The sequence below is a fragment of the Gorilla gorilla genome, chromosome 16 (genome assembly GCF_029281585.2).
Source record: "Gorilla gorilla gorilla isolate KB3781 chromosome 16, NHGRI_mGorGor1-v2.1_pri, whole genome shotgun sequence".
In the NCBI taxonomy this organism is placed as follows: domain Eukaryota; kingdom Metazoa; phylum Chordata; class Mammalia; order Primates; family Hominidae; genus Gorilla; species Gorilla gorilla.
The window spans coordinates 53,435,171-53,449,778 of record NC_073240.2 but is presented as its reverse complement, the minus strand read 5'-3'; the positions used below and the strand labels follow the sequence as shown (position 1 = coordinate 53,449,778).

At 39.2% G+C, this 14,608-nt stretch overlaps 1 protein-coding gene across 6 annotated transcripts in view; it reads left to right on the top strand.

Moving 5' to 3' along the window:
* Positions 1 to 502: 502 nt before the first annotated feature.
* Positions 503 to 14,608, top strand: part of ATOSA (atos homolog A) — a 98,015-nt gene continuing 83,909 nt past the window's right edge. The window contains exons 1-2 of one of the 6 annotated variants that reach the window (XM_055363038.2): positions 503 to 855; positions 2,156 to 2,272. In XM_055363038.2, the coding sequence (XP_055219013.1) occupies positions 2,257 to 2,272 (16 nt within the window). In that variant the 5' untranslated portion in view covers positions 503 to 855; positions 2,156 to 2,256. Of the gene's footprint in view, positions 856 to 1,311; positions 1,850 to 2,155; positions 2,273 to 14,608 lie in introns of those variants that run through there. The other 5 variants (XM_055363037.2, XM_055363036.2, XM_055363035.2 and 2 more) reach the window with 5 other exon arrangements.

Here is a 14,608-nt window from a genome sequence, read left to right as displayed (position 1 = left end):
GGGCTCATGCCCCATATGTACTTTTTCTATAGACTGAGTAGCTAATAGCTGCAGCGCTTGTTAGGATTGGGTTTTTTTTTAAGTACAGCAGATTCCTGTCATCTGTTTGTGTTTAAATGACGACAACATCACAACATGAAATGCCATCATGTCACATTGCTATAGCACAACAACAAAATTACATCTCCCCAACAATAACATGCTGTCAAAGTGTCCTCCTGCCCATGAGTCAGTGTTTTAGAAGTTATGAAGATTATTTTTAGCACAGCGAGTGTCTTGGAAGCTTGGGTTCTGAATCCTACTAAAATCCTTAGTGATTTGGGAAAATCTAGGGTGGGGGTGGGCTTCCTGTTCTTAAATTCTCCCACTCCCTGACCCGCATAGCTGCCCACCACCCTGTCCCGGTCACATTAAACCCGGGTTCCATTATGCGCTGCAATCCACTTGGGGCTCGATCACAACTCTGCGCCAGCATCCCGTGAGGAGGAGGAGGAGGAGGAGGGGGGAGGGGGAGGGGGAGGGGAAGAAGACTATAATTATCCTCCACGTCTGGGGCAGGCCCTTGGATGACATCTCCCCAGTTACCCTGCGCTCTAATAGCGCAGCTCCGATTCCTGGTCTCAGAATCCAGGCGCGCCTCTGCCGGCTAGGAGCGCAACCGAAGTGCCTGGGACCTCTCGGGCTTCCGGGACTCTGCTGGTGTCTCCCAGCCGCCATCTCCAGCGCCCTCGCACCCGTGGGGCACCTGCACCGAAAACCCGGCCCCAAACTAGCGCCCCGGTGCGAGCGGCGGCATTGCCATAGTAACCGGGCGCCAGGGCCGCGGAGGCCGCCGGGGAGGAAGTGACGACCGGGGTGGGTTGGCTGTTGTTGGGACACGTGACCTAGGCAGTGTTTTGACAGGGCAAACAGCAGAGAAAGAACTGGCCGAGCGAGGGGGACGGGGAGCCGGGGCGCCAGAGCTAGAGACAGCGGGCGGGCAAGGAGCTGGCAGAGGCGCTGGGCAAGAGGGCCGGCCGGGGCTACGGGCGGGGGAAGCCCGGGGGTCGCGGGGCTCGGGTGCCAGTCAGGCAGGGCGGAGGGGCTGAGCGCAGGGAGCGGAGCGAGGCGGTGGCTGAGGCGCGGGTGGATGGCCACAGGGGCGCCGGGGAGCCGCTTCGGGCTGGTGGTCTCGGGTCCCCACGGTCACCTGAGGCAGCCCCGGGGGCCGCTGCGCTCCATACTCCGCTCCCGCTGGCCCTGCGCCTCTCGGAGCCTGGGGTCTGAGGTGGGAGTGTGATGTGAGCTGCTGGGCGAGCGGTGGAGAAAAGTGCCAAGAGGAGGCGGGATTGGGACGGGAGAGGAGAGCGAGTTAGTCAGCAGAGGTCGGCCGAGGGAGCGGAGGAGCCGGCCAGCTCGAAAGCGCCATGAAAACAACTCTCCAGCGGGGAGAGGGGCAGACGCGGCGCTCGGTGCGGCGGGGCTGAAGGAAATCCGGGGCCGCGGCGGGACGGAAGGGGTTGTGCAGAGCAGGGGGCGAGCACCGGCTGTAAACACCTCCCCCGGAGCCGGCCGCGGAGGACTGGTTGGGAGTTGGTAGGGTCGCCCCGGGACAGCCCGGAAGAGTTCGTTCGGGGCTGGGGGCTGGGCGGGAGGAGGTGACTCGGGTTTCTGTGTAAACTTGGCCGCGGTTGCCGCAGGAAGGCTAGCCAGAGGGTAATTACACAGGTGAGGCCCGGCGGGGCGGGCGGAGGGCTCGGGAGGCGCAGGGGACTGGAAGAGTTGGCTGCGCCCAGGCACCAGGTGGAAGAATTTCCATACCAGCCCTGCGGAGGTGCCTCTGTTCCCAGAGGCGTTTTTGTACGAAGGGGTTAGTTTGTGTTGCTCAAATCTTTTTCTTCTTCTTGCCTGTACCTCCACGTTATAAATAGATCCTGCTTTGGTTCAGAGACTGTGTGTCAGGACACATTGGCCTGGAGAGCACAGAGGCAGGGAAGAGGGTGCTCGATCCGGAGGAGATGGGGGAGGCGGTGCAGAGAGTTTTGCTTTTTTCAGACCAGCCGAGGGTGCTGTCACCGCAGTTGGTGCCAGGAAGAGGCCTAACTTAACAGTAGTTTACTTGCAAGGTCCGGGTATTAGAATAGGGCCAGATTAATTTTATTTTTGTCTCTTTCAGCATTTTGAAAGCGAAGCAGAAGCCGTAGAATCAGCGGCGAGCCTGTTGAAAGAACCCACAGGTGCATTTCACAGCACTCTGGGTGAAAATTGGATGTGAAAATGAAGCCAGACCGAGGTAAATGATTTGTTTAAGTAGGGCTTGTTCCCCCACCCCCTTCTTTTCTATGCCTCAATTTAGAAGTGTTAACCTAATTCTGCAGTAGGATCAACTATTTCTGTATCATATGTGATTATCTGTTTTTGTGACAGATTCCAGCTGGTGAGGTAGAGAAAGGCATATGGAAGAGAAGGTTAAGCGTTTTTACAAAAGTGCTTCTGAAGCACTAGCTTCAAGAGAGATTCTAGTGTATCTCAAAATGAAAGTAAAGAATGGTTATTTGTATCTGTTGCCACAATACAGGTATCATTTTAGAGTTGTACTTGCTCGTTTTTAGGTAGTCAATCTAACTTCAACTTTCAAGAAGTTCATAAGCTTTTTAAACTTGAATGTGAACTTGAGAAAATGAAGAGAAAACTTAAGCTTGAGTTGACAACTATTATTTTATTACTACTTTGATTAGTTGATTTTTGTGCTTTAAGCAAACTCCAAAAGTTTGCAGAGTACTCCAGTATTCAATATACCAGCATATGGACAGTTTGGGCCACTGAAATCCCTGGTGATAAGTAAATGTCACTTCTTTTCTAAACCTGTATTTTCAGGATTTATAAGAATAATATATACACTGCTTTTCAAGGACTTCAAGGTAATTCTTTATTAGTCTTCTGATTAATGGCAAGAACCAATTTTAGAAGATGTTAATATAGTAGTGGTTAGTAGTGAGAGCTTTTCAGTCAGATATGAGTTTGATTCCAAGGAACATTGTGAAGTGGGGATTATTTTATTTGGTAGGGGGCTGGACTAGATGACAGATTTCCTTCCAAATCCAAGTCTTTAGGATTGGAAATGTTAATTTATCCTACGAATTAGATGCTTATTTTAAAATTTATATATATTAAACTGGTTGTTTTTCCATATATTTTTTCAAAGTGATTAGACAAATTTTCTGGGTAAAATAGGTCTATTGAAATGCACCAGAAGGAATTGGAGAAAACCATACTTAATTTAGTGATTTAAATTAGTTTTAGGTGTTGGCTATTAATACAATCAGGCAGCAGCTATGTATGTATCAAGTATTAGTAAGTGTATTGCTCCTGAGCAGGTTCCTTGTGTAGAATGTCAAGTTTAGATTTTTAGATTACATCAATCACTTTGGAAAAATGGCACCAAGGTTAGTAATTGATTCTCAGAATAAACAAGCAAATAAAATCAAAGTCACTATTTATTTTGAATTGTTGTGAAAAGTTGCTTTACAGTCATAAGCAGTTTTAAAAATAGTATTTGCAGCCAAAACTAGTGTTAAACACAATAAAATGTTTAGTTACGTACTGATACAGATTTTTAGGGGAAACAAATTTATTCATCAAGATTTCCAAAGAATTTTTCACCTTAAAAATTGTAGCTTTCTTTAGCATTCTCAGGTAGAGATGATGGGATTGTGAGTTTAGTATTGTGATTATATTCCATAATAATAACATAAACCTTCAGACCCATGGCTTTTTTGTTCTTTTACTAAAACCAGTGTAAGTAATCTTTTACTTAGCAAACTAGTACAGAAATATTGAAATAAGCTTTTCACAAACGTACTTACTCTTACTGTGCGCAATGTAGTGTTGTATTTTCTATTTCACGTTTTGAAAAATTGCTGTCACCACCCATTGAATTGATTTCTTCACCAATTAATGGGTCATGATGACCTGCAATTTGAAAGGCAGAGTTATGGACAACTCTTAACGAGAAAACAGTTACACTTCTTTTTTTTTTTTTTTTTTAACTACATTGGTGTCCAAAGAACTATCCTATATAAATGAATTTTCTGGATAATTGAAACTTTTTAAACGTCAAAATATTTTTAGTTGTAATCATGATATGTGGAGACATTTAAAAAATGTTCACGCTTCTGGTTTGAGATTTTTTTTGTCTATAGTTTAAACCATCTCAGCCTATCTTTTTTTATTCTGATTTTTATGTTCCCTGGCTGTCAACAGTTTTTGTTGTTAATATATTTATCCTTGTCACCTTCTAATTTTCCTGCTTTTAGTCTCTGAGCTAGATAATTAGATAACCGTACTTAACACTAAGTTTTCTCTTTTTTTCTTTTTCTTTTTTTTTTTTTTTTTTTTGAGACGGAGTCTCGCTCTGTCGCCCAGGCTGGAGTGCAGTGGCGCAATCTCCGCTCACTGCAAGCTCCGCCTCCCGGGTTCACGCCATTCTCCTGCCTCAGCCTCAGGTAGCTGGGACTACAGGCGCCCGCCTCCACGCCCGGCTAATTTTTTGTATTTTCAGTAGAGACAGGGTTTCACCATGTTAGCCAGGATAGTCTCGATCTCCTGAGCTCGTGATCCGCCCGCCTCGGCCTGCCAGTGTGCTGGGATTACAGGCGTGAGCCACCGCGCCCGGCCTAACACTTAAGTTTTCTATAAGATGAACATAAATAGGAGAACTTCTCAGATGCTCATTCAGAATGTGAGTAAAGTGTGAATTTTAATGTAGAGACTCAGATTATAGTTTTGTGAGAGACAGCTGTGCTTCAAAGAGTTAAAGTTTCTAAATAAATACAGTAGCCTCTTATCGTACATGATTGGGTGTGGTAGTTGGTTGGCTAACTGTAAAAGTTTAAGGTGGGGGTCAGGAAAAATGCCTTAATTCTTTTTCTATTGGCTATCTGTTTTTATGGAAGGTATGGGGAGCATTGGTCAATTCTGCTCCCTACAACCTCCATAAAAACAAACTGATAGCCAATAGAAAAAAATTACCTGAAGGTCAGGAGTTTCTACTATACTTTCAAATAAGATGTTATGGTATAGCATGATAGATTTCACAATAGTCAACAGTATTACTGTACGTCAAGGTAAAAAAAATTAATTTTAAGCAATAATATAACATTACTTGGGTAACACTGCCAAAGATGAGTCTTAGATGTTGTCATTAGCAGACCTGTGTTTTTATACTTGTTCCATTACTTGCTTGCTCTCTAATCTTCATCACATAATCTCTGAGAGTCTCAGTTTCCTTATCTGTAAAATGGGAATAATTCCAACTTCTCACAGTTAGAATGAAATATGACCGTGCTTGGCACATAGCAGATATTAAATAAATAATATCATTTATTATGTTAAATAAACATTACAAATGCTTATATATTGGTCAATTACAAGATACACTCAACAAAGGTAAATAAATAATCAAATGTTTAATAACCTAATGCTATTTTGTTTTGTTTTGCATTGATAGTGTTCAACCTGCTAAGGCTCGAGCAGATTAATAATTTTTTAATATATAGTTATCTGAGAAAATATAAAAGCTACAGAAGGATACTTGCAGTATATGTATAATGTATTTATATTGTCATTTGCTATTACAATTATGGCTTCTATAGGTAGAGGATGACAATGGGTGGACTAAGCTTTCTGGAATAATTAGATTTTTAAGTGATGTTAACAGCTGACTAGAGCTGGGCAGCTGGAAAATTTAATGTTATTCCACCTTTGACTCAAGGATGTACAAGTTTGGATCTGGTTCTAGATCTGTGTGTATACTGAATACCTGGTGTTTCAAGAGAAGTCTAAGGTGTGGTCCACGGCCTGTTGCGGTGGCTCATGCCTGTGATCCCAGCACTTTGGGACGCCGAGGAGGGTTGATTGCTTAGAGCTTAGAAGTTCGAGACCACCCTGGGCAATGTAACAAGACCCTATCTCTATTTAAAAATAAATAAAATGTGGTCTTAGTGTAGAGGTAATTAAAAACATATTAGGTTATGTTCTAAATGTATTTCTAATTTTGTATTTTTAATATCTGAGCTTAATCAAAACTGCTATTAAAGATTAAGACCTATAAAATAAATCATCAATAAATTAGTAATTTAAATCTACTGTTTTAATTCATATTTAAAAACATTGTAGGCTATTGATCTTTAAGTTAAAACTAGTAGTGCAAAATCTGTTCCACAAACAAAACACCACACTATTTTGTGGTTTTTGTTTTTGGGGTTAAAATAGAGAAGTGCTTAGTTTTTTCCTCCATTTTGGCTATATTACAAATTTAGACATTAGCCTTAGAATTTCAGTGGCTTATGAACTTAACTATAGCATAATGCAACCCTGTTAACCTCAAACAATCACTCCTGGGCAGGTGAAATAGGAGGAAAGAAGCGTTAAGGACTAGAAAAATGTAGCAAAGCAATTAGGTGCATTGCTTGCTAAGAATAGTTCATTGTTAGTTGATGTAAATCAAACAAAAGAAATGGCAGATGTTGGAGAAGAAATACTGACTAGATTAAATAAAGCAGCCTTTTGCTAAATTCCCAGGTAGAGGTGGTGGTGATAGTATGAGTAGCAACAGCTAATACTTGTTCTTACTATGTGCCAGGCACTGTCTTAAGTACTTCACATATATAACTCATTTAATCCTCACAGATACTCAAGGAAATAGATGCTATTGTCATCTCTGTTTTATGGACAAACAAAACTGAGTCATAGAGAAGTTTGGTAACTTACCCAAGGTTACACAGCTAATAAAAGGGCAAGCTCAAATGTGAAGTGAACTTGAGCATATGCTCTTAAGCTCCCTGACTGGTAGCAGTAAGTAATGTTAAAATACCATAAGATTTTGGGACCAAAGTGGTTTAAAAATACTTGAGGAAAACTCCAAACAGGTATTTGGTAAGTGTTGTGATCTTGGAAAGCTGCTTATCCTCTCTGCCTCAGCTTTATCTTTACAATAGGGAAAGTAATAGTACTTCAGCTCATGGTTATTTTGAGGATTAAATAAATTAATGTATGTAATATGCTTAAAACAGTGGCTGGCACTTAGCATTCAAATGTAAACCGCTATTATTTTTGGACATTTTCTAAAGAAGAAACCAGTCAGTTAGTGAAAGCTGAGGAAGACAAAAGGGGGCTAATTCAGCTGCATGTTTTGTATATTCAGTGTGATCACAAGTTAAAAGCTGGCTACTGTTGATCTTTCATCCATTTATGTTGATGAGTCTTGGCATCAGTAGCTGTCAAATAATCAATGGCTTGATACAACTTCTGAGATTCAGATACTAAAGGGGTTGACGTAGAGATATCCCGTCTATGTTTTTGTCTGTCATCCAGTAAGAAGGAAATGATTCAGTGGACTAAACCCTGTCATTTCTTTGAAGAATGAGAAAAAAAAGATAATTGGAAGGCAGAACTGAAAGGCAAATGTGTATATAAGGAGAGTGACTTAAAAATTGATTTTCTCTTCAAGAACTGAAGAAACCCATGGGGTCTGAGCCTTCTGCATTGTGAACAAATATAGAAAAAAATTAGTTGTTAAAGATTGTTTATATTTATTCTTTTGCCTTTCTCGCCTTTGGATCTAATTATGAAAATGTTTTCACCCTTTTTGAGGCTGGGGATTTTAAAAACTGGAAATATTAAACTCAGACTAACAATACTGGTTTTTTTTTTGGATAATGAAAAGGCAAAATTGTAGTACTTGGAAACAGTACTTCTTAGTAGGTAAACCAAAGTCAATTTGTTAATAGTTAATTCTATCTTTGCTCAAATAGGTGAAAAATCAGAAGAGTTCCTCATGTTAGACTTTTTCTTTTTCATGGGATGGGGTCTTACTGTGTCACTCAGACTGGAGTACAGTGGTGCAATCATAATTCCCTGTAGCCTCCAACTCCTGGGATCAAGAGATCATCCTGCTTAAGCCCAGAGTAGCTGGGACTACAGGTACACGCCACTATGCCTGGCTAATTGTCTTTTTTTTTTTTTTTTTTTTTGAGACATGGGGTCTCACTGTGTTGCCCAGACTGTTCTCATTCTCCTGGGCTCAAGCAGTCCTCCTGGCTTGGCCTCTCAAAGTGCTGGGATTACAGGTGTGAGGAATTGCACCTGGCCCAGACTCTTATTAAAGTAAAACAGGATGGAATAGGTAAAAAATGCCAGCAGATAATCAAAATATTAGACTAAGAGCCCATGTGTAATACCACAATTCCTAGCAATAATTTGAGTTGAGCTTTCTTGTATTTTCCTTTCCATGTAAAAGATACTCATCTCTTCCCCTTGTTTACCATATCCAGCCCCACTAGCTGCCTTTTAGGTTTTTGATTACCACTTAGGATCTGGTATGCGAAATTCCTTCTGCCTAAAAAGCCTTTCTCCCCAGTTATCACATTGGTGTCTCCTTGTTGTTCTTTTGTTATAGAACTTAACCGTCATTTTTTCAGAGAGGTTTTCTCTCACTACCCTATCCAAAGTGCTCAGTGAATGTTAATTGCTGTCATTTATTAAATGAGACGTCCCTTGTTATTCTGTGTCTGAGCAGCCTGTATTTCCTTCATAGCATTGACCACATTTTGTAATTTCTTTTGTTTATTTTCTGTCTCTACAGCTAGATTTTAAGTTTTGTGAGTCCAGAAACCTTGTCTCTTATTCACACCTGTATTCCCATCATTTAGTAGGCAGTCTTGTACATGGTAGGTGCATAGGTGTTTAATACATATTTGTTAAATGAAAGAATGACTTGTATGTCTCAGTATTTGTGGAGCAGATAGGAATAGGAGCAGCTGGGTAGCAATATTTGATTGTTTTACTGATACCAGCTGAAATTCTGCCAATTTAGGGATTGGTTTGAATTAATGACTGTTAGGCTGTTATCACAATTTTATACTTAATTTTTTGGAAATACAGTTAAGGATACTATCCATAACTTAAATAAAGGTTATATTTCTTAATCATATCTTATTGAATTAAAACAGTATAAAATATCTTAAAAGTAGGCAAAAGCCATTTGGTGACAATGGTTTCCAGTTTATATACGTCTGACTAACAAATGATTCATACACAGACATTTGCTAGAAGCTCTCTGATGTCCACCCCCTGTGCTGAATTTGCTCCTGTTGCTGTTTCTGAGAGAGAGGGAGAATGTCTGTATGTTCAAATTGGTAAACCTCTGGTTTATGAATATAAGAAAGTACAAGTCGGATAGACTAATGGAAAAAAAACTCAAAGGATTTAGAGTTTAGATTTGGGACCCATTCTTGGATTAAGTCCCAAACCTGTTTACTTATCTGTAAGATGTAGCTGGCTAAGGGTGTTGCTTCTGAGCTTCAACTAAGATAATGTGTCAAAGAACATAGTAAGCCATGAGATGCTATATAAATGTGGACTAATTTACTCTGTGGGCAGGATTATTTGTATAGATGAGCAAAGGGCCAGGTCTTCCCAAATACAGCCAGCTGCATCTTAGTTGGTGCTATTCACACAGTATGAGGATTTTATTACTTTTAGTTTCTTCTTGCTATCCTGACAGAAATTATACCAACTAGAGATTCACTTGGATTAATAAATGTATACTTAGTTATACATTTTTCAAGGACTGTTGAAATGATGGTCATATTTTAGTTTAAATGGTTGCCTTTTAACAGCGTACTATAATGCAAGAAAAGTTAAGACACTAAGCTTTTAGGATCAAATTTGGATTGAAATTCTAACTTCGGAACTTACCAGCCAAATTACCTTGAAAAAATTACATAACCTTTCTGAACAACAGTTTTGTTTTTTGCTGTAATACCGTCAACCTTAAGCCTTGTGGGAAAGGTAAACTGAGAACATATGGTTTGGCACTTAACATATGCCTAGCACTGGGTAGGGATTGCTAAATGGTTTCCTCTGCTAACAAGAATACACAGCTTGGAACAGCTGCACTGAGGAAATGAGTGTTTCAGAACTCCGTTTTGAAAACTGGTTGGAACAAGCATGAAAGATCAATGGACACTTATTATGTCACTGTCAGCCTTGTCTTCTGAAATATACAATAACATAGAAAAAATCAAAACCAGCATTGAACTACCCAATCTTTAATGCAAATGCAATGGAGAGGGAAAGTAGGCAATTTGGAACACAGCCCTCTATTTCTGGGTGATAGTAGACCCTAATGAACAGTTTAGAGCAGCATCAGGGCAGAGAGTGAGGCAGAGGTGGGAACTAGAAAGAGGCTGATGGAAAATAGAGTGGTGAGGTGTTGCCCAAAACTGCTTTTTTCTTTGTTTCAGAGTATTACCTAGGATTGATTCAGTGCTTGGAGCATGGCCCTTCTGCTTCCGTGACCCAGAATTTAGATTTGTTCCATGATGCTGCAAGATGGCCATTAGAGGTTAAGAAACCTTTGGTAGACTCTTTTGGGAATCTAATCATAACTCATATTGCTTGTCAGTAATATTTAAGCCTAAACAATGGTCAGACTTAAACATATCCCCTTTGGGGGAACATGACCAATCTGTATTTGGGAATAAACAATATTTAAAGTTTTCATATTTTGGTTTCCCACTTAACCAAATGTATATTCCTGAATGGAATTAATTTAGCGTCAGTATCTGAAATTAGGCTATTTATAAAACTTTATCCTAACATCTAGAAAGTGCATTTACATTTTTCATCAAATTAGCAATTTTCTTTTGTGAAGAGAGATCATGGTTTGTGAGAGAGATCATTATCTAGTTGGCCATTTCTACTTAAATTTTATAACAGTAAGAGAATGTATAATTTTAGCCCTTGATATTGGCAAACTTCTTTTTGTTTGTTTTGGTCTTAAAATAACTTTAAAGGTCTATATCATATTTGGTGTGTTTGACAGAAGGATGCTGATATACAAAAAATTATTCATTTTATGAAAGAACTAACCATAGGATTTCTCTAAGTTACCCTACTTTGCTTGCTCTACAATTATTATAATTAAAAATTTCAGGCCAGGCACGGTGGCTCACAACTATAATCCCAGCACTTTGGAAGGCTGAGGTGGGCGGATCACAAGGTCAGGAGATCGAGACTGTCCTGGCTAACAATGGTGAAACCGCATCTCTACTAAAAAAATACAAAAAAATTAGCTGGGTGTGGTGGCAGGCGCCTGTAACCCCAGCTACTCTGGGACTGAGGCAGGACAATGAGGCAGGAGAATGGCGTGAACCCGGGAGGCGGAGCTTGCAGTGAGCCGAGATTGCGCTACTGCACTCAAGCCTGGGTGACAGTGAGTCTCCGTCTCAAAAAAAAAAAAAAAAAAATTCAAACCCACAGAAAAGTTGAAATACTACAATTAACATCCATTTACCTTTTCATAGATTAATTGTGACCATTTTACAACTTTTGTTTTATCTCCATATAAGTAGTTGGGATGGGTGGGTGGGCTAGATGGACGTGGAGTTTTGTTGTCTGTTTTTTTCTATTTTTAATGCAAAGCCTTTTTGTTTATTTCAAACTGGTACTTTTTTCAGTTGACACATTGCAATTGTATATATTTATGAAGTCCAATATGATGTTCCAATACATATATATGTTGTGTAATAATTAAATCAGGGTATTTAGCATATCTTTCACCTCATGCACTTATCATTTCCTTGTGGTGGGAACATTCAAAAGCCTCTTCTAGTTATTTTATAATATATAATACTTTAGGGTTATCCTTAGTCATCCTACTATGCAGTAGAACACCAGAATTTATTCCTCCTATCTAACTGTAATTTTGTACCTGTTGATCAACCTCTCCCTATTCTCTCCTTCCCCTTACCCCGTTTCTGGAAACCACTGTTCTACTCGCTACTTCTATGATAACAGCTTTTTTTTAAGATTCCACATAAGTGAGATCATGCAGTATTTGTCTTTCTGTGTCTGGCTGATTTTACTGAACACGATGTCCTCCAGGTTCATTTATGTTGTTGAAAATGACAGTATTTTATTCCTTTTGTGGCTCTATAGTATTCCATTATGTGTGTGCACACATGTGTGTACCACATTTTCTTTATGGACACAGATTGATTCCATATCTTGGCTATTGTGACTATTACTGCAATAAATAATGGGAGTACAGATATCTCTTCAACATGCTGATTTCATTTCCTTTGGATATATATGCCCAGTAGCGGAATTGCTGGATGATATGGTAGTTCTGTCTCTGATATTTTGAGGAATGTCTATACTGTTTTCCGTAATGGCTGTAATAACTTACAGTCTCAACCATGTGTAACTGTTCCCTTTTCTCCACATCCTTGCCAACACTTGTTTTCTTTTGTCTTTCTTTTGTCTCCAGCCATTCTAACCGGAGTAAGGTTGTGTCTCATTGTGGTTTTGATTTGCATTTCTCTGGTTATTAGTAATGTTGAACATGTTTTCATATACCTGTTGGCCACTTGTGTAAGTTGCAGATGTCTTGACACTTCAGCCCCAGGTACAACATGTATCCAGCAGTATGCTACAGCTGGCAGGTACTGGCTTGCAAAAGCTGATTGTGTATATTTCATTTCAACTCTACACCTAGTTGGTTACTTGAAATCAGCCGTGGTAATGGTATTTATACCATGGAAATTGGCAGTGCTACTAACCAAGGCCTTTTTTCCTCTCTGAGCCAGCTGTTAAACATTTACGGCCATACCACTGCATGTGTCTTCTAAAAATAAAAGTATTCTTCTGTATACCTGCAATACAGTTACTACATTCAGTCTAATACTTACATAGTACTAATATCTAATATACAGTTTACACTCATATTTTCCTGGTTGTTCCAATAACATCTTTAGTCACATTACCTTTTAAAGTTGTACATTGCTTCCGTTTACAGAAACGGAGTTAGACCCTGATGTTAGACAACATTTACAAAAGGTTTGGAGTATGCCATAAGAATATGATAAAAAATTAGATCATGTAAATAGAACAGCTAATTAATATTTTAGTAGATTTTTCCTCTAGCTTTTAAGTATTTAGACAAAATGGATTAAAGAGAAAAGTGAATATTGTTGAAATTCCAGATTTTATTCCATTGATAACACATTAAACAATTATATTTTTAAACCTAAAGTCTCAGGCTGACTGACCTCATTTCCTGGTGATTTCCAAGGTTCCCTGCAGTCTAGCCATATTGGTCCTGTTATTCTTTAGTCACTACAAGCACATTTGACACCTTGGGGACTTTATATTTGATATCTTTGCTCAGAATATAAGTCTCCTGGCTCTTTTTTTTTTTTTTAACTTGGCTTTCTGCCATCAAAGAAGCCTTCTCGGACCATCCTTCAAAGAGTACAGCTAATTTATTCTCCCTTTACTCTGAGTTACTCTCCTCATAGTCCTTACATTGTTTAATCTGGTATTCTGTGTTTATTTCTTTTCCCCTCTCCCCAACAGGAATATAAGCTTCATGAGGGCAGGGAAGGGATTTAGTGGCACTTGTTCACTGCTGCATTTCCCCATACACAGACAGGTACCTGGCATTTAGTGGCTCTTCAATAAATGTTTAGTGTTGAATGAACACTTGGCATGCATTTTAATATCTTTGTGGTGTAGCATAAAACTTATTACTTGACAACGTTATGCATTCTCTTTTCTGAGATTTGTTAGTTTAGTAACCCTAAGATCTAATTCTTCCGTGTCAAGTTTTTTGCTTCTAAATGGAAATGTTTATGCCCACTTCACAAGGTTATTGGGGGATCAAATGAGATGTTATACATGAACTCCCTATATACAAGATAGAGTGCTATGTAAATATAAGTAGCTGTTCATTCTCTAAGCATTTATGTTTACTTATCAGCTATTGTGCGAGGTTCTGGAAACATACAGATGAATAAGTCAGCAGGGTACTGTGTGTGAGTCTGGGGGGCAACTAGAAAAATTCTTGACTCCTTTGGAAATGTCTCTTGCTAATGTAGTGTTTGTGGTTTGAGGAATCATGGCCTCAGATATATTGGTTCCCTAAACTAAGACATTAACATCCTTCAAAGTCTTATGAAATAGTAGGGAATTTTTCTTCTATCCTCTTGAAAATTACACTAGTAATATGAGTCTGTCAAAGAAGTACAAAATTTAGATAAGCTAAAAGAAAAGGAGAAAATACCCAGTAGTAATGCTCCTATTCTGTGATTAGACAGTTCATGTTTTGGGTGGGGGGGAGGGGTGTGTGTGTTTCCTTCTAGTCTGTAAATGTACGTACATATTAATAGTATATTTTTTAATTAAACCATATATACTGTTTAGGAAACTTTTTTTACCTGATGTAATTTGTATATTTTCATGTCATTAAATATTCTTCCCTTATGGTATATTTAATGGTCGTATAGCTAACTTTTGCATGCCTGTGTCATTTGGCCAATTTATACTTCTTAATGTTTTAATTTTTAACTGTGGTAAAATGTGGATAACATAAAATTTATCTTCCTAACCATTTTCATGTGTACAAGCTTTTTGTTGGATACTTAAGCTTCAAGTTTTGGCTAGTATAAACTGCACTGTAATGAACAGTCCTTTAACTTAAATCCTGGTGTATTTCCTTATCTTTTCCAGACGAAGTTCTAAAAGTAGAATTACTTGATCAAAGTATATACAAACGTTTTTTGAT